The sequence below is a fragment of the Amblyomma mixtum genome, chromosome 2 (assembly GCF_055824585.1).
Source record: "Amblyomma mixtum isolate Tamu chromosome 2, ASM5582458v1, whole genome shotgun sequence".
Classification (NCBI taxonomy): Eukaryota; Metazoa; Arthropoda; class Arachnida; order Ixodida; family Ixodidae; genus Amblyomma; species Amblyomma mixtum.
Window position 1 is genome coordinate 40,208,581 of NC_143013.1, and position 23,828 is coordinate 40,232,408.

At 45.5% G+C, this 23,828-nt stretch overlaps 1 protein-coding gene across 5 annotated transcripts in view; it reads right to left on the reverse strand.

Annotated features, from left to right (window-relative positions):
• The window catches only part of LOC149359076 (midasin), a 147,938-nt gene that overhangs the window by 123,229 nt on the left and 881 nt on the right, over positions 1 to 23,828 (reverse strand). For 4 of the 5 annotated variants that reach the window (XM_089571243.1, XM_089571242.1, XM_089571245.1 and 1 more), the window contains exons 2-14: positions 19,470 to 19,909; positions 17,981 to 18,088; positions 16,387 to 16,564; positions 14,440 to 14,706; positions 12,007 to 12,231; positions 10,812 to 10,921; positions 9,893 to 10,073; positions 9,131 to 9,401; positions 8,875 to 9,050; positions 6,599 to 6,680; positions 3,361 to 3,476; positions 1,549 to 1,679; positions 134 to 238 (exon numbers count right to left, since the gene is read on the reverse strand). In XM_089571243.1, coding sequence (XP_089427369.1) covers positions 134 to 238; positions 1,549 to 1,679; positions 3,361 to 3,476; positions 6,599 to 6,680; positions 8,875 to 9,050; positions 9,131 to 9,401; positions 9,893 to 10,073; positions 10,812 to 10,921; positions 12,007 to 12,231; positions 14,440 to 14,706; positions 16,387 to 16,564; positions 17,981 to 18,088; positions 19,470 to 19,909 — 2,390 coding nt within the window. Of the gene's footprint in view, positions 1 to 133; positions 239 to 1,548; positions 1,680 to 3,360; positions 3,477 to 6,598; positions 6,681 to 8,874; positions 9,051 to 9,130; positions 9,402 to 9,892; positions 10,074 to 10,811; positions 10,922 to 12,006; positions 12,232 to 14,439; positions 14,707 to 16,386; positions 16,565 to 17,980; positions 18,089 to 19,469; positions 19,910 to 23,248; positions 23,443 to 23,828 lie in introns of those variants that run through there. The other variant, XM_089571246.1, reaches the window with a different exon arrangement.

Below are 23,828 nucleotides of genomic sequence, written 5' to 3' on the forward strand. Positions count from 1 at the left end.
ATAGACATACATGGTCGCTGGCCGGGACCGTGCTGGCGGTTCGAATTGTTTGGATTTCTGAATTAACAGGGGTCGAATGAACGAGGTTTTCCTCTAATACCCAGAAAAAGAGTATTTTTTTTATTCCACTTACCGACTGCGAATGCCTGCAGGCAGATCTTTCTTGCCCACATCTGTGGCTGGGTTCATACAAGCAAACAGCCGAAATTCAGGATGCCTCTCAACCGGCTCTTGGTCACTGAAAAAGAAAAAAAAAAATGAAGCGTAGCATACAACCTCATTTAGAACGCGACTAACATGTAGTTCACTAAAATCCAGTCAAGTACCCAGCGTACCCCAACACTGACCTTGTAACGCCCAGAACATTAATGAATTAATTCACACAGTGTCGCAAATGCCACATAAAGAAATCGAGGTAGGTCAGATAACAGGAGTTGCAACAAGGGAGCAAAATTGAACCAAAACGGGAGTGCCTGAGTAAAGCCAACATTTGAGACCATTTATTTCAGACTTGTTACCATGTGTCCTTTTCTGACAGTAATGTTTACGGTTCACCACAGGGAGGGTGAGTGCCTCTGAACGCGCCCACCCTCCCTCCTCTACCGCGTTAACTGCCCCGCACCACGGGTGGCGTCGTCCAAATCGTAGCAGATGCTGCGCAGCTGTCCCGCTGTATCTGTGTCAATGTGTACGCGTGCTCCTTGTAGGCCATCTCGATGGCAACGGAAAATGCCCCATTATTTTGAATGGCAATGATGGAGAAAAAATAACCAAGCTTACCCAAGTCAGTGCATGCAATTCACTCCACCAACACCCACCGATTCCGTTTAAATCCAAGATGGTGCCTTTCACGACAGCACAGAACGGGTTGGTTGTGATAGCAATGCCCGCTCGTGTTTATATTCGGCCGAAATAACGAACTTTCGGTTGGAAAACTATCTCCACAGTATTGTTGACATCTACTTTAGTCAGTCGGCTACTGTACCTTCAAGGCTGCCCTAATAGCTTTGAGGCTGACTTGCAGCAGACGTAACGGATTTATGCGAAGCTTCTGCGTGTGCTTTCTTCCATAAAATACCTCAGGTATCATCTTTGACCAGGCCAGTGGATATATTTAGACTCTTTCCAATTGGAGCATACTGCCACTCTACGTGTAGTTTTTCAGTGGTTCTGTGAGGTATATGTCTCAACAAGCCTTCAATGTAAAATGGAAAGCTATGTAGCAGGTCAAGTTAAGATGAGATTTGAACAGACACTAGCCTTTGCCATGCCAGACACTCCGCCTCTGGACAGCTTGAAGATGAAAACTACCAAAATGAATAGAAGTGGCCTAAGGCTCACGGCAATGCTTATTGAATACTTTTGTAGGCCACAACTGACACATGAAAACTTAAATCACAGACTTCATCTCTAGAAGACACAACATCCACAAAGAAGTATACATTTACACACTGAATTTTCAACACCAATAAAAACACTTTCCACACCCTAGGTTTACGAACCAAAGACAAGTGAGAGGTGTCACATGAAAACTGTAGCACACTGTACCCTCTTTCAAACAGGATTGGTGAGCTTCCATCCAAAACGGGAGCCAAGCTCTCCAAGGCCTCCCCTTCAGCCAGGTTTATCTCATCCAAGAGGACCCAGAAGCCCTCCTTCAAAGCACGCACCATGGCACCCTGCACAAGAGGCACCAGAGCACTGTCCGAAAAAAACCAAGCACCCTGCTAAGCACCGTACTGCAATTTACCACATCAAATGTCACACAGTATCAACTCTATTGTAATTTTTAAGATCTCCAATAAACACACATATCCAACACAAGGCCGCCGAAAAATCTTTAGCCGCCCGAACCAGGCCCTTACAGCCAATGTCACGTGTGGCCTCAGATAGCAACACTCCAGCACTGCTATAGTCCATGCAAGTACGAACCCAAGTGGTATAAAGGGTATCTGTACTTTGTCCTTTGAAGACAACAAAATAAATGTATGACAATGAAAACTTTTTCACAGATGAAATACGGTAGACTCTCAATGACACGAATCTCATGAGGTCACAAAAAATCGCGTATAAACCTAAACGAACAAAACCCATGAACAGAAGAATGAGAAATGCATTCACACAAATTCATTTACGACTGACAGGAGTTATTTAGGGCCACGCGACCGCAGCTCACTATGTGTGGTGCATACAGCGCGACTGCCGATCGCAGTGTCAGCGTTGTGCGGGCCTCGCACCGCCACTCCCTGCGAGTACAGTGCAACTAGCAATCGCGTAGTCGGCGATCTGCAGGCAGTGCTTAGTGCTCGAGGGTGCGATTGTTGCTGATGCATTCGTATCATCCACAGTGGTGCAGAGGAGTGTTCAGAACATCAGAAATTCTTCACATTGTACACAAATAGGGGTGTGCGAATATTGAAATTCTCTACTCAATATATGAAGAAAAAAATGGCTTTCAATATCGAATACATATCTATTCAGTAAGAAGAAAAAACATTTTGAAAAAAGATACAGGCAAATATTGTTTCCCTCAGTTTTTTCCAAAATAGTGTCTGGTGTTTGCAATTGAAATAAATACTACAACCAATTCAGCACCATATAAACAACATGATGAGCACAGAAATGTATAATACTGGATTAGACAGCTAAACAGTATGCAACCTGTAATGTGATCTTGCAAAATGAAACCTATGAAATGACAAATGACTGGCAACTAAATATAACATGATGGCTAGCAAAATCTTATTAATTCAGATTTCAAGAGACCAGAAGAAATGGCCGATTATCTGAAGGTTGTTTTTTAAAATGCTCTACACGCCCCCCAAAAAAATGCCGAAAATACAAAAATGTGGTGAAGCTTAGTGAGGACGCTCCACCACACAAACACCGAAAAACCCGTGACGAGCACGCAGTTTCAGCATGCTGGAAGCACAACACGGACGTAAGCGAGGGGAATGCACACTGGCATCGGAACGGTTTTGCCGTTTTCTGTGGTTTTGCCAAAGTCGAATCTATGAAAGGCGGCATGATATACGATCACTGGCAAATCTGAAAATTCTCTAACACCAATTTCTCGAATACAAATATGGACCAAACATAGAACATACTCCACTCGTATTCAAATTTTCAAATATATTCACACTACCCTATACATGGTACAATCCTGCCGGGGAATTTTACGAATTTGCATCATCTCGAAATTCGTATCAACCATGTTCGAATCACACAGATTGTACTGCAGTCAGCGACTTCCATGCTTTGTGACAAATTTGGCCAAGGTGGTCATGAGACCTTATTTCAATGACTACAAAGCAGATTTTAGTCTCAGAGCATGCCTTGAAGGTTTAGAATGCACCTTACCTCAACAAAGGCAAATGCCAGCTTATTTTCAGCCTGGCGCACTTGAATCTCAGCTTTGTGCAGCTGCTCGCCGAAAGCTCGCCAGCGCTCCAGCTGATCCCCATTGCTGCCAGAGCCTGCCATACATGCAAAGCAGTAAGAAATCAGTTCACAAACCAATATAATTATAACCAAATTGTTTAATATCAATCCCCTGCAATGTGTTTTTTTAAAATCAGCATGAAGGAAACACTGGTTTATTAAGCATTTCACACGGGTATTAAGCATTTCTCACAACTTCATTGCTCCAGCGTGGACAGGGCAGAGAATGTCACATTGTACATGTGTCACAGAGTGCGGCGATTTGATTGATGTCGCTCTGCGCCCTCCCGCAAGCATGCAGTTTTTGAATGGCGCAAGAAATGGCCCAAATTAGTCGAGCCACAGAGGCAAGGGCAATCCAGTTTTCAAAATTCTAAAAACTGATATCTCTATTATTAATGGCTGAATACAAATCTTTGATTGCAATCAGGTGCCTATCGGTAGCAGTTAAAAGTCAACTATTAGAATTTAGTTAATCACTTTACTAGTTAACATGATTCGTCTGTTTATTGATGTCTGCAACCTGGTTTACTATGCCGCAAAAAGCTCCGCTTTACCTCAAACACCTTATTTTTAAACATTTTGGACCTTCTAAAAATACACCTGGCTCAGGGACACTTGTTCAATTTTCCTGAGTACAGTGAAAGCTCGTTAATTCGAACCTCGATAATTCGAATTTCGCATAATTCGAACTACACTGCTTGGTCCGGCCAAGCTCCATAGAGATCTGTGTATAAAAAAGCCCGTTAATTCGAAAGCGAGTCGGTTCCGCTACGGATAATTCGAACTACGCGCCGCCGCGCCTGCGCGGCTTGGCGCACAGCACGTGGCCAAAAAAAAAAAAAAAAGCATCTCCGCATAGTTAGAGGCTGCCCAAGTCCTAAACGGGGACAGAAGATGGAACCAGATAAAACCGTGAATGAGTGGTTAAAGCCTACATGGCGCCATCACCGGCGCGGCGGCCGGCAGCACCGGAGGATAGGGGTTGGCGGCGGCGGTGGCGGCTGCCTATCCTCTTTTCCGCGCAACCTCCGGAAATCGCAACTAAATACTCGTAAATTCGAGCCCTGTTAATTCGGAAATACGGAGAAGTGCTGTCGGCGATCATGACGCCGGCTTTTAGCATCGTTCGCTGCAAAAGGCGTTTGCTGCTGCTTTTGCGCGTTCCAATGATTGAGTGGCAGTAGACGGCGTCCGCCCCAATCGCCCATGGCACGATAGGCGAACGTACTGAAAACGAGGCTTGCACAACCGGACAAGGGTTGGCACTCTGCCAAGTTCGCTTCCCCCCTTGCTAGAGCTAACGCCAAAAGCAAACACACCGTGATGTTATCGCTGGGCAGCATCTTGGCGCGCCGCCAAGAAATGCGTTGTGGACCGTGACGGCGCGAAACGGAGGGACGCTTTTTTTTTTTCAAATTCTTTGGCAAAAATCAGGGTTGGGTGGGTTCATTATGCGAGTGGGTTCGTTGCGTGTACATATACTGTAATGCAAATGGTTCTTGCCGTTTTTTTCGCGGCCATTCGATAATTCGAACATCGGATAATTCGAACTTTTTTCCGGTCCCGTGAAGTTCGAATTAACGAGCTTTTACTGTATCAGAAAGAATGGGAAAAAATTATGGCAACACAGATGATTAAAGTCGAGCACATTAGTCAGCATGAACTTGCAACATCACATCGGCACATCAAAAGTATTTTTGGTTTGTGTCATTATATAAAGAAAGGCAATGCAACAAAACAGAAACAATTACATGACTGGCTTTGTATATGCAGACATTCTTTCACCCTGGCAAGCACAATGGCAACTGGCAAAAGACCGAAGCGAACATAAACACAATACACAAGGCATGTGTGCTTCTACACGACAGTAATCACAGAAATGCTAAAACCTACGGCAACTGAAAAGTTGACAAGAAGTGAAAAATGCAGTACAGGTTTTTCATTCAGAATGCTGAATAAATGTTCCCTCATGAATTCCTCCTCAATTATGCTTACTTGTTCCTGGTTTATTAATAACACTTATGTGTCCTCACACACTTGATATTTTTAACATTTCTCTCGAGCTGAAGTTGAATAGATTCACTAGGTCCTGTTTTGGTCATCTCACAGAACGTCCAGAGCATTAATCAAAAGATTACGGAATGAATCCACCCGGTTTTCAATTAAACCTTGCAATGCTAGTCTGGGTCATTTTAGCGCAAATAAAACTAGACCTACAGCATCTACTTTTCGAGCCTCAAATGCATTTTCATAATCCACAAACATTAAACTTGCAGTCATGCCCAGCAATGACAGGCAGGAGAACCAACATTTTTGTATCAGCCTAACTTTTTGTCACTTCAGTGTCAAAAAACGATTTGTGCTTTCTTTACTTCACAGGCAGAAGCAACTAAGAGCAAAACCTCGAAAATTCAACATCGGTTAATTTGAAATCCTGGATAATCCAGAGAATTTCTGTGGTCCTACAGTGTCTACTATATATTATACTGGATAATTTTTGCATACAGCTTGCACCAGCTCAGATATTTTGAAGACCTGCAGGGCTGTGCAAAAACGCCTGAGTTCAAAACAAACTCGGAAACACTCGACTTCGCTTTGGAAATGACTGATAGTACAGCCTGGCAACGCTTACAATAGGCACACAAGTTTATATTAAGTTGGGCAATGCTTAATTGGACTCTGCAGTTTTCCATGCACTATTGCGCAGACACTGCAACATGCATTTGAATGTTTCACATTTGCTTGTTTTTGTTTTGCCTTGGTTTGGAGAAGCCAAAAAAAAAAAAAACATTCATCTTGAACATTTTGCACGGTCCGATGGGCTTTGAAATAACAATGTTTTAAATGTACTGTAAATGAGCACCATCGCAAGGTCAAAAACTCAGCACAAAAGAAGGCCAAAGGAAAGAAAAGCCCGGACACAGAGACTGTTATCTACTCTGGTAGTCGGTGCTGGTAGTCAAGTACTGCTAGTCAAGTACTGGTAGTCAGTGCTGTGTCCATGCTTGTCATTCCCGCGTCATTGTCTTTTTCACTGCGTTCCTGGGCATGCAGTACTCACTAGCCCATCAGCTCAGTCTTGTAAACCATCACAAGGGTTCAAACAAACAGCAAGGCAGTTTAGTCAACAATGCAATTCAATAAGAATTCTTACCTGTAAGCTTGGAAACTGCAGCCTTTTGACTGTGAGACATCAGACTGAACAAGGCGTGCCACTGACGCCCAGCAAAACAAGTCTGAAAGAAAATCATAAAAAATCTTCATACAAAAAAAAAGAAGGTAGGCAATGTGTGGTGCATCGGGACATTTTATATCTCAGGGCTTGTGCACAAGCACTTGCTTGCAACACTCATAAAGTGCTTTCCAAAAAGTGAAAACAGTGACAAGCAATATGCGAAAGGTTTTCCTAGCAAAATGACATGTAGCCCCCACAGTGACGATGCTGTAAAGAAACTTGTTGAGCCATGCCCTTTTCTAGCAAAGCAGTAGCAGTTTCTGGAAGTACTCTAAATTATCTACCAGAGTGGTGCATGAAAGAGCTGTACTTGACACCATTAGCTTCTCTCTATGTAAACAGCATGTTACTGCAAAATGCTGTAACCAAAAGCTGCCGGTTTCATTTGCTGTCCGAAAGGAAGTGGGTACTCGGCAAGTGATTTTTTTTTTTTTTAGCACAAACTACAGTCCAGCCCATTTGCAATGGCTGCAGATATAACAGACGCTCACTTATCACGAACGAGTGCGGTGCTACCATCAAAATACACATTAGGATGTGGCAATTCTTCTCAGATTCAATGAACGACTGTGGCCGCAAAACCCGGTTGTAGCAAACGAAGACGCGCCGTAAACTCGCCTCTGAAGTTGGAAAACTCGTGCTTCCAGCAAGTGTGGAGACCGACGAGTGTCTACCAGCCCCCGCAATACCACCCAATAATGAATTGAATTGAATTGACTGCTGGCCAAATGCACTCCAATGGCCTATAAAGTCAATCATTGCCTCCATGTGCACCAGCTGGGCGAACCCTCCCAAATGTAAGCAGTAGCGCAGTGGGCGCAAGGCTGTGGCAGTATCGAAAGCGACGCTACTACGCATAGTTGTGGATCAAATAACGGCAGTGATTCGAGAAGTTTGAATGCCTTGCTGACCACGCTGGGCACGTGGTATGCACCCCCTGCTCAGTCGGCTCCACCATTTGAGCTGCTACCATGTGCAGGCAATGCCGACAGCAGACATACAGCTGACACGTTCTGTGCGCACATGCGCTGCGCAACTTTCTTCACTGCATGGGTCCAGAAACAACAGGTGACGCTGTCAAAAAGACACGTGATCAGACACGCATAGATTTGTGGCAATGCATCGTTCATGCATAGCTGGCCGAATGCTGCCTCGGATGACTACGTTCATGCAGACAACACCACAGAGCCGTGCTCTGACAAAGCCATTGTCAGAGCACCCCTTTCCACACCATCTTGCCAGCGTTCTTTCTAAAGATGCGTGCACTGGCGCAGCTGGGCGCAGCAGTGTCTTGACGCGCTGCCAAGTTCGCCAGGCAAGCGACCGCCATTAGCGCTTCTGTCAAAGCGTAAACACGCGGCGCCGTTACTGGCGTGCAGCATCCTGACGTGCTGCCAAGGTCTGTGCTGCAGACGGCACCAACGTCGACAGCACAAAACTGAGGAACGAGGTAAGAGAGGCTCTGAAATGAGTTTTAACAAATCAGGTACTGTGTCTTCCTTCAGCCCACCAGACGTGTACTGGAAAGGGGGAGAGGCCAGTGTGGGTTGGTCACGGAACCTACCGCATAAACGCGTGTAAGGGCCGCATTTTTTTTTCTAGATTCGAGGGCCAATTTTCGGGGTGCGGCACATACACGCAATTTGTGAAAAAAAAAACTTACACGGATTTATTTTTTTTTTAACATTTCCTTCAGGCAAACGGAGTGCAGCCCATACATGGGTGCGGCCCTTACACGCATTTATACGGTAGTTTGAGAACTCCTCCTGGCTGAACAAACTCCTGGCTGAATGCCCTTTTCTTTTGAGATTTCAACAGCCAGATTTCAATATAACTGAGTTTTACCGCAAAAACGTTTTTGAGAGAAGCAGTCATGAATACATGGTGCCTGCTGCGTGCCATGAAATATTTCAGCTTGATTTATATTTTGAGATATGCGAGTCCGGATTAACAAGGGTTTACTGTAACTCACAAATGTATTCACTATATGTAACATACTTATATATACTAATCAGCCACCTATGGCTTGATTATGCAATAAAAGGATGGAAATGGACTTTGTGCATAGTGCTGTGAAAATACTACCTGCCTTTCAGGTTGATGAACTCTTTTACACTTCAACAGTAGTTGAAACAGCTAACGAAGCAGGAGTGCAAGAAAACAAAGTTCAAAGTAGAAGTAGAATGACAACTCACAGTGATATGGCAGAGAAACTTTGCATTCTGAGCTTGAGAAAATGTGGCACAAAAGAGCGCTTCAAACTCTTCCCGAAGAGGAGCTAAGAGCAGTTTGATGTCGATAGGCTTGAAGCCCCCCAGCAGGTCACTGCTGTCACTCTGCTGACTCATGTTGAGCACCACTAAAGGGTGACCTGCAACACAAACACACACCACCAGATAGGTTCGCATTATCAACATGAATGTCTGAACAAAATGCACAAGGTGCACTGACCTGTCAGAAGAGCAAGATGCTGCACAGTTGCTGTCTTTCCAACACCTGTCTCACCAACAAGCAGCACCGGTTCCTCATTGGCCACTGCAGCTGCCAACTGTTCAACCAAGACCAAGGCATGCCGAGTCCCGGCAAAGGTGCTGGCATTTGCAGTTGCTGATGACGACCCTTTAGCTTTAACTTTCCGGCGAGGCAAGACAACACGGCCCACTTTCACAGATGACGCTGCCTCCTTGATCTCCGGTTTGTTCATGGTGCAAAGAAAGAGAGCCTGCAAGGATGCCATTTGGTGTTGTTAGCCACTTACAAAACATATACAAAAAATTTCTCAAGACAGAGTAGATGCTACCACGACATAAATATAGTGTCACAAGAACAGTAGCGGCCTTCACAAAAGAACTATTTCATTCGCAAATGGAGCCATTCAGGTATCTTTAAACCAATCAAGTTCTCATAGGCTTCAAAGTTGATATGAACACTAACTTTTTATCCATTTCATCAATTTGAGGTACAGATCTTCATGTTCCTAGCTCAGATACAGACCAAATACTTTTAATTTCAGCAAAAAAGGAAAAAATACAGTATTTCCATGATGTTAGTGCTCCCACATTTTTCAAAGAAGCAAACAAAGCAATGCTCTCAATAGACTGTCTAAAAGTGGTGCTGCTCATCATTGTGAAAATTTGTTAAACCTCTCAAGATGATCCCAAGCATGCACGAAACATAAAAGCTCCCCAGGAAGGCTGAGAGAGAGTATCAAACCTGTGACTTGGTAAGCCCTAGCAGTGCTCCACACTGCTGAGCCAAAGCCTGCCTCTTGGCCGAATCACGGACATTCTGGCAGAAGCAGTCCATTGTGTCCTGGAACACAGCTTCGGCAGCATGCGTGCCTTCCAGGGAGAAGCCACGCAGCACCAACCGCTGACACAGCTTCAGCAAGTCCCTGAATCCCGGAACCATTGCATCAATACCCAATGCCACAAGGAAACAAGACATGATGCAAAGTACCCGCTGTTTTATGGTTACAGTCACTGACCGATTTTTGGACTTGGCAGAATCCAAAAAATGGTCCAAGTAATCAAACATCCATGAGCTTAAAAAATAAATCACCTTGCTGCGAAAAACCAGCCTAAAAAATTGTGAACTTCGCCACTCCAACATTTCCGGGACATGCTGTGAACACGCTGCAGTGCAATGCAGCGTGTTCACCCCCCCCCCCCCCCCCCACACCCACCCCCCCATCTGCCCCGCACCATGAACGGCGGCGTCAAATCCACTGCTCTCTTCTTTTCAATGTGACTGCACACTTTTCAGTTGCGCAAGATTTGCGATTATATGACGCCCGGATTATGGGACAGTCTCGTGCGATCTACTGAAAGTCGTACAATCGAGGTTCTATTGTAATGCTTTCACATTTAGTCATCATAAGAATTGCTCAGGTGCCCCTATAATTTTTTGCCATACTGAACAGATACTCAAAATTTGATTCAAAATATCTGAAGCCACTTTTTCATCATATTGGTATTTGATTTCTATTCGAAAATTTCAATACTCGTACACCCCTAATAAATGTGCATTAAGGGTGGTCACCATCAGTGCCACTGCACTTTTCACACTTCACACATGCTTTCTTTAAACAAGAACAGACCACTGACATCAGTAATTATCTCGAATTCCCCACCTTTGCGAGACGGCACGTCGCACTGGTGAGCTGGGTCCACGAAGGCACCAATACAAGTCAAGTAGACGCCCTGCCATTGGCTCCAGCTGGGGCCAGTAATGGACAATCATCTGCATGAGAACATGGGTAGTATGCCTTGAAGCGGGGAAGTACAAGACAATATATAGGAGAAACTGCTCCTATAGTACCTTCTTCCTTTTGTCTCTATTGGCAATTTTCATGAAATTGACGCCACACTGCAGAAGACCACTACAGTAGGATACAACTTAAAAAAACAGCAGTTAGTACAACACTGGGCCATGGTCCACATCATTCTGCATTACTCCGCCAGCCTATCACAAGAGTGAATAAAATTATCTTTTTAATCAAACAAGCCAGAGGCAGCAAATATCTTGACCTTTTTCGTCTCATGATAAGCTTCTTATTTAGTAACAAGAAAAGCTTTAATAACGATGAATTTTTTGTAGAGGTGTGCGAATAATCAAAATCCCGAAAACAAATCGAATATGTTTCATATTTGGTTCACATATGTATCTGAGAAATAGACATTCGAGGAACTGATATTCGAGAGTTTTCTAATATTTCTAACACCTATTAGATGCACTTAATGGCAGGCATGACGATAGGAGGGCCCCTGTTGCCAGGCCAAAAAATAGCCTGGTCGGTTTCTGAGGTTCGCCGCTAACCCACAGTGAGGGCAGCTGTCGGCCTCAGCATGTGCACTCCGTCCGAATCCAGCTCCGTGCCGGTTTCGTAAGCCAACTGGTACATTTCCCTCGCTTACTTCCACATTGTTCTTCCAGGACCCTAAAACTACGCGCTCATCACAGACTTTTAGCTGCTTGTACCACAGAGTTTGTACCACATAAGGCTTCACTGCATTTTTGCATTTTCCGCACTTTTTTTTTTTCTCGCGGGCAACGAGCATTTTATATACTGTCCTTCAAATAAACCGGCTTCACTGCTGGTACCTTAAAATTCGAATTAACGAGACCAGTCGTTAATTTAATTGCCACAACCCGATGGGCAGATTGTGATGATGTCACAAGGTCATGCGACCTAAGTGGCGTACCCAGGTTGCTTCAAGGCAAAGATCGGCGAAATCGTGAAGTGCAGGCTTAAATGCTAAAGCACAAAAATGAAGCTTAAACCTGCTAACTGAAAGGAGATGATGAACAGACACAAGATAACTCACCTGGCGCAGCTCCCGTAGAGTGGGGTGTTCCAGGTAGACATGCGCCCACAAAGCTTCGGTGGCCAGGGCAGCTGGGTGGCCCACCTCCCGGTAAGTAGCCACCAGCTGGAAGCCAGGTGCCCTGGGAGGAAGCCCCGACACCGTGCCCGACTGCAGCACTGTTAGAAGCAGGCTGGACACATCCGGGGACGCTCGTTCCAGGTCTTCCAGGAGGAGCCAGCAACCCTGCAAGAATTGAAGGATGCAAGCATAGGCAAGTTAGGATCCATTATGATGCGCCACGATAAACACAACCTGGACACAAGGAAATGGAAGACAAACCCAGCACAGCAGTCGTCTGGCCAGTGACTCAGGGCATCAGCTGTTGAATACCCTATGTGCACCACTGCACTTGACCCATAGCTGCTTCTTGCAGCAGCTGCACCCCTATGTGTTGCCTTACCTTACACCCAATCCAGCTTTCCCTGTAGCTATCCCTGCCATTTCATCAAAGTTCTGGATTTTTACTGCAACAGCAGTACAAGTAAAACTTAGCAAAACTTTCATTCCACTTGGCAAAAATTGGGGGTCGGGGGTGAGGGTGGGGGGCAGCAGTCCCCTAGACAGGGGGGGGGGGGGGTTGACGTGGAGAGGTGGCTGGTGGGAAGTGCTTTTGAAGGGCAGCTGGCTTTCTCGCTGCATCTTTGAATTCAATTTCGCCATTGCTTTTTTGTTCCACTGCTACGTGGGCTTCCACTGCTACGTGGATAGAGTCTGGTGGTTGGGTGGCGAATGGCACTTCTGGAGGGTGGAAATAGGTGGATGGGTGGACAACCCTGTAGCTAAGAGGATGCAGTGGGGAGGTGGCTGGTGGGTGGTGCTTCTGGAGGGTCAGGACTTCGCAGTGCAAGACGGCAGCATTTTCACACTGTGACACTAGCACTGTTTTCACAGTAAAAACAATGGCAAAATTGAATTCAAAGACATAGTGGAAAAGCCAGCTGCCCTCCAGAAGTACCACCCACCATCCACCTCTCCACTTCACCCCCACCTAGTGGGCAATGCCCACTACCAACATGCGTACTCGGTTACACGCCGCGTGGCATGAGAGTTGAACTTCACTCCGAGGCGCACGCTCTTCATGGACCAATAAAAAACTTGCACCTCAGTCGTCCCTTTCTCAAAGGCCATGCGAGACAAAGCATACAGTGTACTGTCATATTTAAGTCTACTTTTCCTTTTTTCTTGCCCTGAAAGTGACCAACCAGATTTGGTAGCATGGAGGATTTACCTATGAAGACGACCTATTTGTACTGCTGCAGGTCAAAAAATGATTCCGATGTGCCTGTAGGTAGCAGCACACCCAGTGCGTGCAGCCCCACCAGGATGTATAGAGCTCTATACACAAAAGACTCTCACCAACTCACATGCATATGGGTTCCATAGCCATTGTTTCAAACTCAACCGTAGCCAACCGGAAACCTTTCTGGTTAACATCCCTGCCTTTCCCCCTCTCTTTATCTCTCTCTCTCTCTCTCTCTCAACCGTCATAGACATCTGACACGGTCACTCTGGTGGTCATTTTCCTGAATGAACAATAGGCAGCAAGAGCGCAAACTTGGTCATCGCCATCATCACCTTCTGGAGCATGCGGTGTGCGTTGCAAGCACTGCACCAGAATCCAAAAACATAGGACTGCTCACAGCAATAACAGTTCATCGGTTCACTTTGCTGCTTACCATATTAATCAGTCAAAGGAGAATGTGCAAATGTGGAAGGTACACTATTTTATCATCCCTGATCTCCGTTAGCCTCCAGCAGATGGCATTGTGATTGCATCGCCTCTTTCGTTGCCGTTACTTAGACATGTCGTGCAACCTGTGCATGTGGCACTTTGTCAACAACCTGCAGGAAGTATCATATTTACTCGCACAATTTGCACACTTTTTTTTTTAATAATGCTTCACTAAGGGGGATGCACAAATTACATGGAGATTTCGCAAACACGTCCTAGAAAACTCTACGAAGGTCATAACATGCAATATGCACCGTATATGCCACCTATACATCGACCTCTTAACTCCCATCCTTCGCTACCCAAATGAAAGTAGACTCCAAATATAAGCTGACGCATACCCTCCTCCCTACTTCCTGCTGTGCCCCACATTAGAGAGCTTTAGAACAGGGGGCCCCCTGGCTTGGTGTCCCCAAAGAAATAGAGGGCCCTAATGATCCAAGAGACATCCCACACCACTACACAGAGTCACCAAATACTACTCCTACTGGCATCAATATTTCACTCCCACAATGAAATCATATTACCGCAAAATAAACATCTTTTTTTTTTCACTAAGTAAAAAAATGGACAAAAAAGCGTAAGAAAGAAGATGAACACAGCCACATGCATTTGTCCGCTTTGTGTTCAGCCTCTCCCAAGGGAAAACCAGAACCTACCTGGCGCATAGCTCGAGCCAGGGGTCCCTCCCTCCAGGAGAACTGGCCAGCCACCTCCGAGCAAATGTAGCCGCCCACTAGGGTGTGCACATCCGCCTGGTCCCCCAGCTGCACGCTCACCAGGGGCTGGCCCAGCCGGGAGGCCAACAGCCGCACAAGACTCGTTTTGCCTGACCCCACAGGCCCACGCACCAGGCAAGGCTGGCCACAAGCCACACACTCGGCCAGAGAGCGGAGGGCCCGTTCGGCTGATGGCACTAGCCAGTCCTGCAAATGATCCGCCAGCATAAACACCAGTTCATGCTTAAGCCTCTTTAGAGCGTGATGCTCTCTGCAGTCAGAGCCAAGCAAGTGAAATACTATGTACCACTTGAACTACCATACAAACTCATTTAAGGGCCACACTTCTTTTGAAACATTTGGGTGCAAAGTTTGAAGGTGTGGCCCATACACAAATTGAAAAAAAAAAAACCGTACAAATGCATTTTTCTCACTTATTAGTCCAAAACAGGGAGTGTGCCCATACATGGGCACGGTCCTTTCATGAAATAATACAGTAAATCAGGAGATCTTAGAGAGACACTGAGGACGTATAAAAGTTGGCCTGTATTGATATATTACCATGTTCTAATGACAAAGACACTACTTTCACTAAAAACAAACATTTTATAAATTTGAAAAGACAAATAAATTAAATATATGTACGCTGCTACTAGTTATTTTCAGAAGCAAACTGCAGTGAAATCAAGACAGTATAGTGAAACCTCGTTGTAGCGAACTGGTAAAAAATTGTAAGTAAAAAACTGTAGGATAGTTCGATACAACCAAAATTCGTAAGATAAAATTTTGCCAAAAACTGATGCTAGAGAAGAAAAATTTTGCCAGAGTAAAGTGTGAAGCTCTTCCTCTTGAAGAACTCTAGTTTGGGCTAGTTGGTTCATGATTCAACAGGAAAATGGCGCAAAAGACGTGGACAAAAGAGACAAACACGACAGGACCAGCGCTGGTCCTGTCGTGTTTGTTTCTTTTGTCCACGTCTTTTGCGCCATTTTCCTGTTGACTCTTCCTCTTCTGTGGGTGTTAGTTTCTGTACCGTTTATGAAGTTTTATAAAAGTCAAGTTACTCTGTTCGTCCATGTACCATCGTCCGACTGTCTGCTACGAGTCCAACGCCAAATAAACAAGCACCTCGTGGAAGTGAGGTGAAGAACAAGAATCTGAGATCTTTACTCATTCATTGAGTTGTTCTTGCAGAGTTGCTGTTTTCTTTTGCAGCACGCAGAACTGGCGAAACAGTTTCAAACTACAAAGGGTTAAAGGGACACTAAAGGGAAATATTAAACTAGGCAAGGCGGATAGATTATTCTTCGGGAACACTACCAACATTTTTCCTATGTGGAAAGGTGGCTGCGTTGCTGAGAAAAGCACAAATGAAAGTCCCGACACCCTTCCAGATTCAAAGCACCTGCAAAAAATGAACTGCCACGACATAATTTCTACGACATCTTTGCCACAAACCAATCTGAGGCACCACTTCCAAAGACCAGAAACGTGGCCGGAAACCAAAAGCCAAAAGTCAACAGATCAAAGGCTACGGTGGCAAGGTGCAAGTGCAGGCCACGTCCATGCCCCACTATTACGATTAATGCTAACGGGCCGAAATTTTGCTCAGATCTGATGAGGGTGCCGCATAAACTCGAGTAAGGGCTGCACTTTTTTTTTTTTTAAATATCGGGTATGAATTTTGAAGGTGCAACCCATACACGAATGAAAAGAAAATGTATAACCATACGTTTTTTCTCAATTATCTAGTCCGAAACCGCGGGTGCAACCGATACACGAGTGCCACCCTAATCGAGGATGTACAGTATATCACTGGAAAAACCTGGAGCAGCTGTGATGTGCAATCAAAGAGAGCCAATGTCGCTTGTACATGAAAAGCCATACGTGATGGATTGCTGGAGTTGCAGGCTTCTCTGAGGCTGTCCGTTGCTGCAGAAGCAGGCCTGAGACACACACCACACCTGGGCTAAGATCCGAACTAGTCAGTGGCCATCCAGGGTTTTTGGACGATGGAGGCCATGTAGGAGGTCGAAGGGCTCCAAGAGCAGCCTCTGTGGACAGCCTACAGACAACAACGAAGGCTTAATGAATGAAAATAGCATTGCGGCCTCCAGTTAAATGAAAGAACCATAAATAAAGAACATATAACTAATCACTCTCGCAAGAACACCCATACTGTGAGAGCTCTTCCCAAAGCACTATTAAGCTCGCTGTCATCTTTTAATAAACGCAACATGGCCTCAGGCACTGATTTACTAAAAGTGGTTCAATTTCAAACTATCAAGTTCAGTTCCCATTAGCTGGCAGCAATAAATTCAAGATAAAATTAGTCACTCAGGAAGTACAAATGTAAATGAAAAATAAAGCTGCTCAACGTAAGTGGCACAAAAAAGCTGCACACCAGGCCCTTCATTTTCCTTTAATAAAACACCTGTATCACCTCAACAGCTACATTCAATGACCAAACCGATCACAAGAAGCCAGTCACTTAAAAATTGCTTGCATCTGCCAGGATAAAACACAATTAACATTTCTGGTACTCATGACATGTTCACATGAAACCTTAGTACAGAATATTGCTTTTCCGAACTACAGAAAACTTTAAAGGGGTACGAACACAATTTTCTGAGTCAGTCTTTTTGCACTGAAAAACTTCAACAAGCACATTAATCATTAAAATATAATAAACTCAGAAAGCAAGATGTCAATGCAAATGATTAATTACAAGTGATTTTTAGCATCAGTTTTGGCTCTGCTCAGCGCAAGGTCATATTTCCTGTGTGACGTCACATTCAACCAGATACAGTGTCAGAGATAGTGTGTGCTTGGAAATCTGATGTAATAAGTTTGACTGCTCGTGCCTCTACCAGATTCTCTGCCACCATTTTCAGAGTCAGACACGGAGAAGCCACGATCTGTTCTCCTCGGATTACAGACCACTTGATGTCGATTCCTATGCGTAGGCCAATATTGCTGCTCATAAGTCAATACTGAAAATCATATGAAATGAAACTGCACTCACAGCCCGCAAATAAAACTTGATGAGTGGCATCCCTACTGTGGAAACAAATGATCTTTTAGTGGTCTTTGAAACCGCGTGTCCGTACTCGTTTAGTTTCTTTAAATAGTTTAAATACATATGTACATTACCGGGTCCACTTTAACGAAACACAGCCTCACACCTGTTTTGTTATTATTATTGGGGTTTAATGTCCCAAAGCGACTCAGGCTATGAGAGACACTGTAGTGAAGGGCTCCAGAAATTCCAACCGCCTGACGTTCTTTAACGTGCATTGGCATTGTATAGTACACCGGTGTCTAGCATTTCGCCTCCAATCGAAATGCGACCGCCGCGGCCAGGACCAAACCTGCATCTTTTTGGTCAGCGACCGAGCGTTTTAACCACCGAGCGACGGTGGCTCACACCTGTTTCAATCCCCTTAGCAGATGTAAGGTGACCGCAATGCAGTGCGCTCACCGTAGGTCTGTCTGCATCATTTCATCTCCTGGGAGCAGCTGCTGAAGCAGTTGTTGTTGTTTAGCCTCACTCAGGGATAAAAGCAGTGTCATGCACTGCACTGCATGCCTGGAAAAACGAAAAATAGGTCCTGATAAAGTGACATGCGCTTCATTTTTACTTGTGTTCTCCATTCCAGCTGTGAAATGAGAAGAACAGTAATTACAGTAATTATGAAACAAAAAGAAAAGTCTTGCACAAAACCATCTGCAACCTTGCAGCAATAACTGTTCACCTAACAAATAGTTTTTCTAGTTCCATGATCAAGGTAAAAAATTCCAAGTGGATATGCTGGGCTGTAAAATAAGTTCATTTCGATAAGTTACGAAAAAACTAATTATTCCACAAGTTTGATTCTATTCCAAGCATCATAATAAATATCAATAAGTTTTAATGCATCACAATCACACAGCGAGGAATGCTGTATAAAAGGGCTCCAGGTAGATGACCATACGAGTTTCTTAAACGTGCACCAGTACTAAGGCATTTTAAGTTGGCCGAACCAAGTCATTTTTTTTTTTTTACCATTCTTTTTTGTTTCACAGAAATGCTGCCATCCCAACAGCGATGCCTGTTCAAAACAACCCTTTAACTCAATGGCTTCTAAAAGCTATTGATATGATGACTTGTGATTTTCAACAGTTTTAATGCCCTCCCAGGATGACACACTACGACAGACAGCAGGATAGATATTTTGCAAATAGGTAGCAGCAGGAGTTCCAATTTTTCAAAGTAATTTTCTTTGCATTTCTTGACATTTCAGGTGACTGTTTTCTGGCATGCAAGCTTACAGTCACAACAGGGAGAAAACATGGTCCTTCTATTTCAGAAATAATGGATATTCCCCATGGAGGGTAATAATGTTGAGTGCAGCAATGAAAGTGACTTTTTAGTGCATCCTTCTTCTGGTGACAAAAGTGACACCTGCCATGAGGATCAGGCACTGATGTAGAGGTGCCAAAAAGAAAAAAAACCGTCAAGATGCAATGCATATACAGTACTAATGCAGCCTTTATAAAGCATGTGGATATTGTCTTCTGAGAGTAAACAGACATCTTGTTTCAGTCTTTTTCAATTATTTCTATCTTAAACGTCTACTTTTTCAATCAGATGCATTCAGTGAGTCCCATGCACTGGGTTAAAAATGAATGTGTGTGGAAGGCTCCACAGTAATTGAAAAAAAATCAGCGGTAAATGGTCTAATCAACAGCCTGGTACCATTGTATGTAATTCTAATACTCTCAATCTTCATTTTTCTACGAGTGCCCTGCTTGAAAGTTATCTACCAACTCACCTCATTTTTATATTCATTCGGACCATCCACAACCGCTAAGCATAAACAAAGCGCACACACTGACCTGTCATACACATGGTTCAACCAATGCAGAAAATCATGCTGCTCTCATCAAAATTAATCGATTAAAGACAAATGAACAACAAGAGCACTTACCAGCGAACATCGACTGATGAATGCTTCAGGAAAGGCAGCAGAGGACTCCAGTCCCAGCGATGGGAAAGTTGGCCAGGCTGCTGACGCAGCAGTTGCCAGCAGCAACGCACAACATTCAAAGGTACCGATGCGATGCGAGGCCTCTTGGCTGGCGGGGCACCATCCCCTGTGCCAACCTGGGACTTCTGCAAGAGCTCTGGCAGGTCGCAGCTGTGTTTAAGATAGGCGTCCACAAACAGCATGGCTGCTGGATACCTTGAAACAAGCCGCCCCAAAGCAACACACATGTGCTCTTTGTCGTGAGAGCGCAGAACCGAACGTGTCAGAAGCTCTGTCAACAAAGGGAGACACAACTGGGCAACTAAATCTGTGCAGCTGCGCTGATGGAGCAGTGAGGCCAGGCGATCCAGGAGCGATGCCCTGGATGAAGGGCTCCAGTCCTGCAAAGAAAAAAAGATGTCCCTTGCTACCACAGTTTAGTGTCAGCAGATCTGCACACTATATAGACAGTGTTCTTGCTTCTAAGCAGCAGCAGCAGTTCCAAGCATGCTTAATTAGCTCAAGGTACCATATCACCGACCTCAATAAGCATACTTGGTACCTATGGTACCTAAAGCAGCACACCAGCTGTTTGCTAGTGTGCTGCACGAAAATAAAAATACGCATGGACTCCTTGCTTTTGCCGATCTTACATATCACTCCGCCGATGGTAGAGTGGCAAGCCGCCACCCGGCTGGCTGAAAGGGCCTCCACGCATTGGCCGGCTCCTCCTCTTTTCGGAGGCGAGTTAAAAAAAAGAAAAGGCGGGAAATGGGACGCTAATTCAATTCAATAGGGAAATCCGCCGTACAGGAAGATAATTTGAAGTTTCTAAGAATGCTCGGTGCATGCAGATCGAGTTCCTGCGGTAAAAAGACGAGCTCAGAATCCTGTTTAGTGCACCTTTAAGAGTCGATTGCGACAGCATCAGATTTCATACTAGTTGCAGCTTCTCTTGCGACTTCTGTCGGTGTTGCCGTCGGTTTCTTTGCAGTTCTCAGTCTATAGATCGCCACATTCGGACCGCTAGCTGCAGTAGCGGTACCCGCTATGCTGTGATGGTTCCAACATTTGCATATATCACATTTCTTTTCTGAGTTTTGATTTTGGTTCTTACCTAGGTTGCTATCTAGAATTCTACTAGGTTGTTCACAACTCATTGGGAAGGTTGGTATGATGTAACAAGGTTGCATGATCTCTCTCCACCAGCCATTTATTTGCCAACTACCACAGTGCGTAGGTTGTGATGATGCCACAAGGTTAGGTGACATCTCTCGACCAATCAGTGAATTTTTTTTCTCAGACCTCAGCAGGGTTTTGGTGTGATGAAATGATCACCAGAATCGCAAACAACAGATGAAGGTTCAGGGAAGAAGACACACAGAGGCTGGTACCAACCGTGGTTGTCAGCAGAACCATGAACAGTCTGCCGTATAAGAACTTCAATAACTCAGAATCTGAGCAGGTAGAGGCCCTGCTTCGCAAAGCCTATTTGCAATATTCATAGACCACATCGCCATCTGGCGGCCAGAGAGAGAACCGCCAGGAAGAGGGTACTGGGAGCGACCAGACGGCAGCATAAGTGCATTTCTCGCTTGGCCAGCAACGTACACTCGTCCTCCTTTTTTCTTAAAGGCATGGAGTCACAAAGCGAAGTCAGACGAATGCATTGGTGCCTCAGTGTGTAGATCAAGTCGTCTACAACCGAAAATTCTCCCATTATTAGCCGACAGACACTCATCAGAAGTAAGGGTGGGTGGTGAAGCTGCGGGCTGGTATATAAGCGTGTCGTCGCCACTAAAAATCTGCAGTGCATTGTCAGGGACGTATTCTCGAGTACCACAGCTACTATAAACACAGCTTCTTGTCCTGCACAGAAAAAAGGCGAATCATTTCGCTACGAGGTGTTTGCACCACCGGAAATTGTCCGCCTTGCAGAAGAAGTGCCCCAGAATTACAGAAGGCGACTGGTGAATGATAAAATAGTGATGTTTCTTTGTAACACTGTTACTTTGAAACCTGACTGTTTCAAACGCAATGAGTGACATGGTGGCTGTATTACAGGAGCCTACATGATTGTATAATATGATCCTGTGTGGTGTTATATTCACCTCGCCCTCGGTGACGCTTGCATGATGCAGAGGTGAAGAATGACACGGGTAACCACATTTGGCTGCTACATGCTGCCAACATCACTCTGGTCAAAATCCGCTTCCTAACTCAGCCGACCCTCTGCGTGGTAAGACCCGTTTTTTGAAGCGAAAAGCTTAACTACGAGGGTCGGAGCCGAGCTTCGCGTATGCCAGGTATGCTGCAAAAGCCATATTCTGCGCATGCGCGAAACCCAGTGAAGTCACGCGCAGCAGGGCAGGTTGCAGCAGGGCAGGATGAAATAAAGGCGTCCTACATTGCCCTCGAAATTTCATGGCACATGCACCTCGAACTGCATCAAGCCAGGAGGGAAGCAAGAGCCAAGAGTCTCGAAAAACAATTGGCGGGTAGAGTGCACATGGTCTACGTGGATGCTGCTTGCTAGGCTGGAAGACCAGCAGCTGCTGCTACGGCAGTGAACTCTGCGTACAGAGAAATCACCAGTGTCACCATCAGAGCCTGCAAACCTACTGAAGCTGGAGAGGTCACTAGCAGTGGCCATTAGCGCCATTAGCTGTGGCCATTGGCAACACGCGGGGAGAGTCTCCTGCCAGCAGGAGTTACCTCAACAGAACACTAGGCACAACAGCCATGCAACTCACTTATCAACATGGAGGCACATCCCTGGAATCAAACATTATGGGCTCCAGGGCACTCAGGCACTTAAAAACTAGGCGGCTGATGCCATCACTTCATTAACTCAGAATCTGAGCAGGTGGAGGTAGAGCGGAGGCTGAAGAGTGGTTACAGGAGCCTGTACCCCAATGGTACGCCATAACATTGAAGCACATAAGGGGTAGTAGGCGATGATACCCACCGCCTCCCCCTAAGCTCAGCAAAGAGGGGGGCAGCCCATTGGCGCCAGCTTCAGACAGGCACCTTTCCGTGCTAGCTAGTACATACTGAGCAAAATTTATTCCACCGCGTATGAGTACAGATGTCCACATTTTGAGAATAGGGCACTATTCCACACCACACGGGCCTGCCAATGGAACCGGGCAGTGGGACTTTGTGGAACGTGGGACTTTGGAGCAATGGGAGGAGGCCTTTGACCAACACGGTCCTGGAGGTCCAGCTCACCTTTATAGATCGAGCCTGAACGGCGGCTGTCTCCGAGGGGGCACTGGACTAAGAGCCCGGACCAACCACACTGTTCCCATAGTAAAGCCTTTCAGAATAAAGTTTATTCTTCTTCTGGTGTGAGGACAACTCTGATGTTATTGCATTAAAAAATCCATTAATCATAATACCGGAACTACCTGCCAGTGGTGCCAAACCTGACACCCAAGCCTGGTTGATATGTTGTGCATATAAGCCTCTTAACTATGCGTTCAAGTAATTTTCAGCGCGAAATAAATTTTCGTTCACTTCGTCGGGCAAAGCACAGTTTCACAATCTTGTATTTTCTCTCCAAAATTTAATGGTAATTTGTCTTTATTCCCAAAGGGAACGCCAGTGGCGCCAAACTTGGCATTTTGACAGTCACCCAAAAGCGGACCCAGAGTGCTGTCGCCGCGCGCCGCGACGCTATGCTACCCGCGAGACATGCTGGGAGACGCTATGCGAGGGAGCTGGAGGAAGACGCTTACTGTTGTAGTTATTGTTGCGACTGAAAGGAGGATGAAAAGGAAAGTGCATAGGCCTGCCCACTGGCTCGAGCTGAGCCACTACCGCTGCCACGTGCAGACAGTGAGGAGTTGAAAGATATGAGAGGAAAGAGTGAAAGAACAGACGCGCGTCGCAACAACCAACGTTTGCAACAACCGTGTCGCGTCCGCCGAAGCGAGACGCCGGCTGCAACAGATACCCAGTCGCCTCTACGTTTATTGTTGTTATTGCGACTGAGAGAAGGATGAAAAGGAAAGTGCACGGGCCTGCCGACAGGCTCGAATCGAGCCACCACCGCTGCCACGTGCAGATAGAGGATAAGAGGAAAAAGTAAAAGAAGAGACGCGCGTCGCAACAACCGCGTCGAGTCCGCCGAAGCGAGACGCTGGCTGCAACAGATACCCAGTCGCCTCTACGTTTATTGTTGTTGTTGCGACTGAGAGAAGGATGAAAAGGAAAGTGCGCGGGCCTGCTGCCACGGCCAGATAGAGGATAAGAGGAAAGAGCATGAAAGAGTAAAAGAAGAGACGCGCGTCTCAACAAACGCGTCCGCCGAAGCGA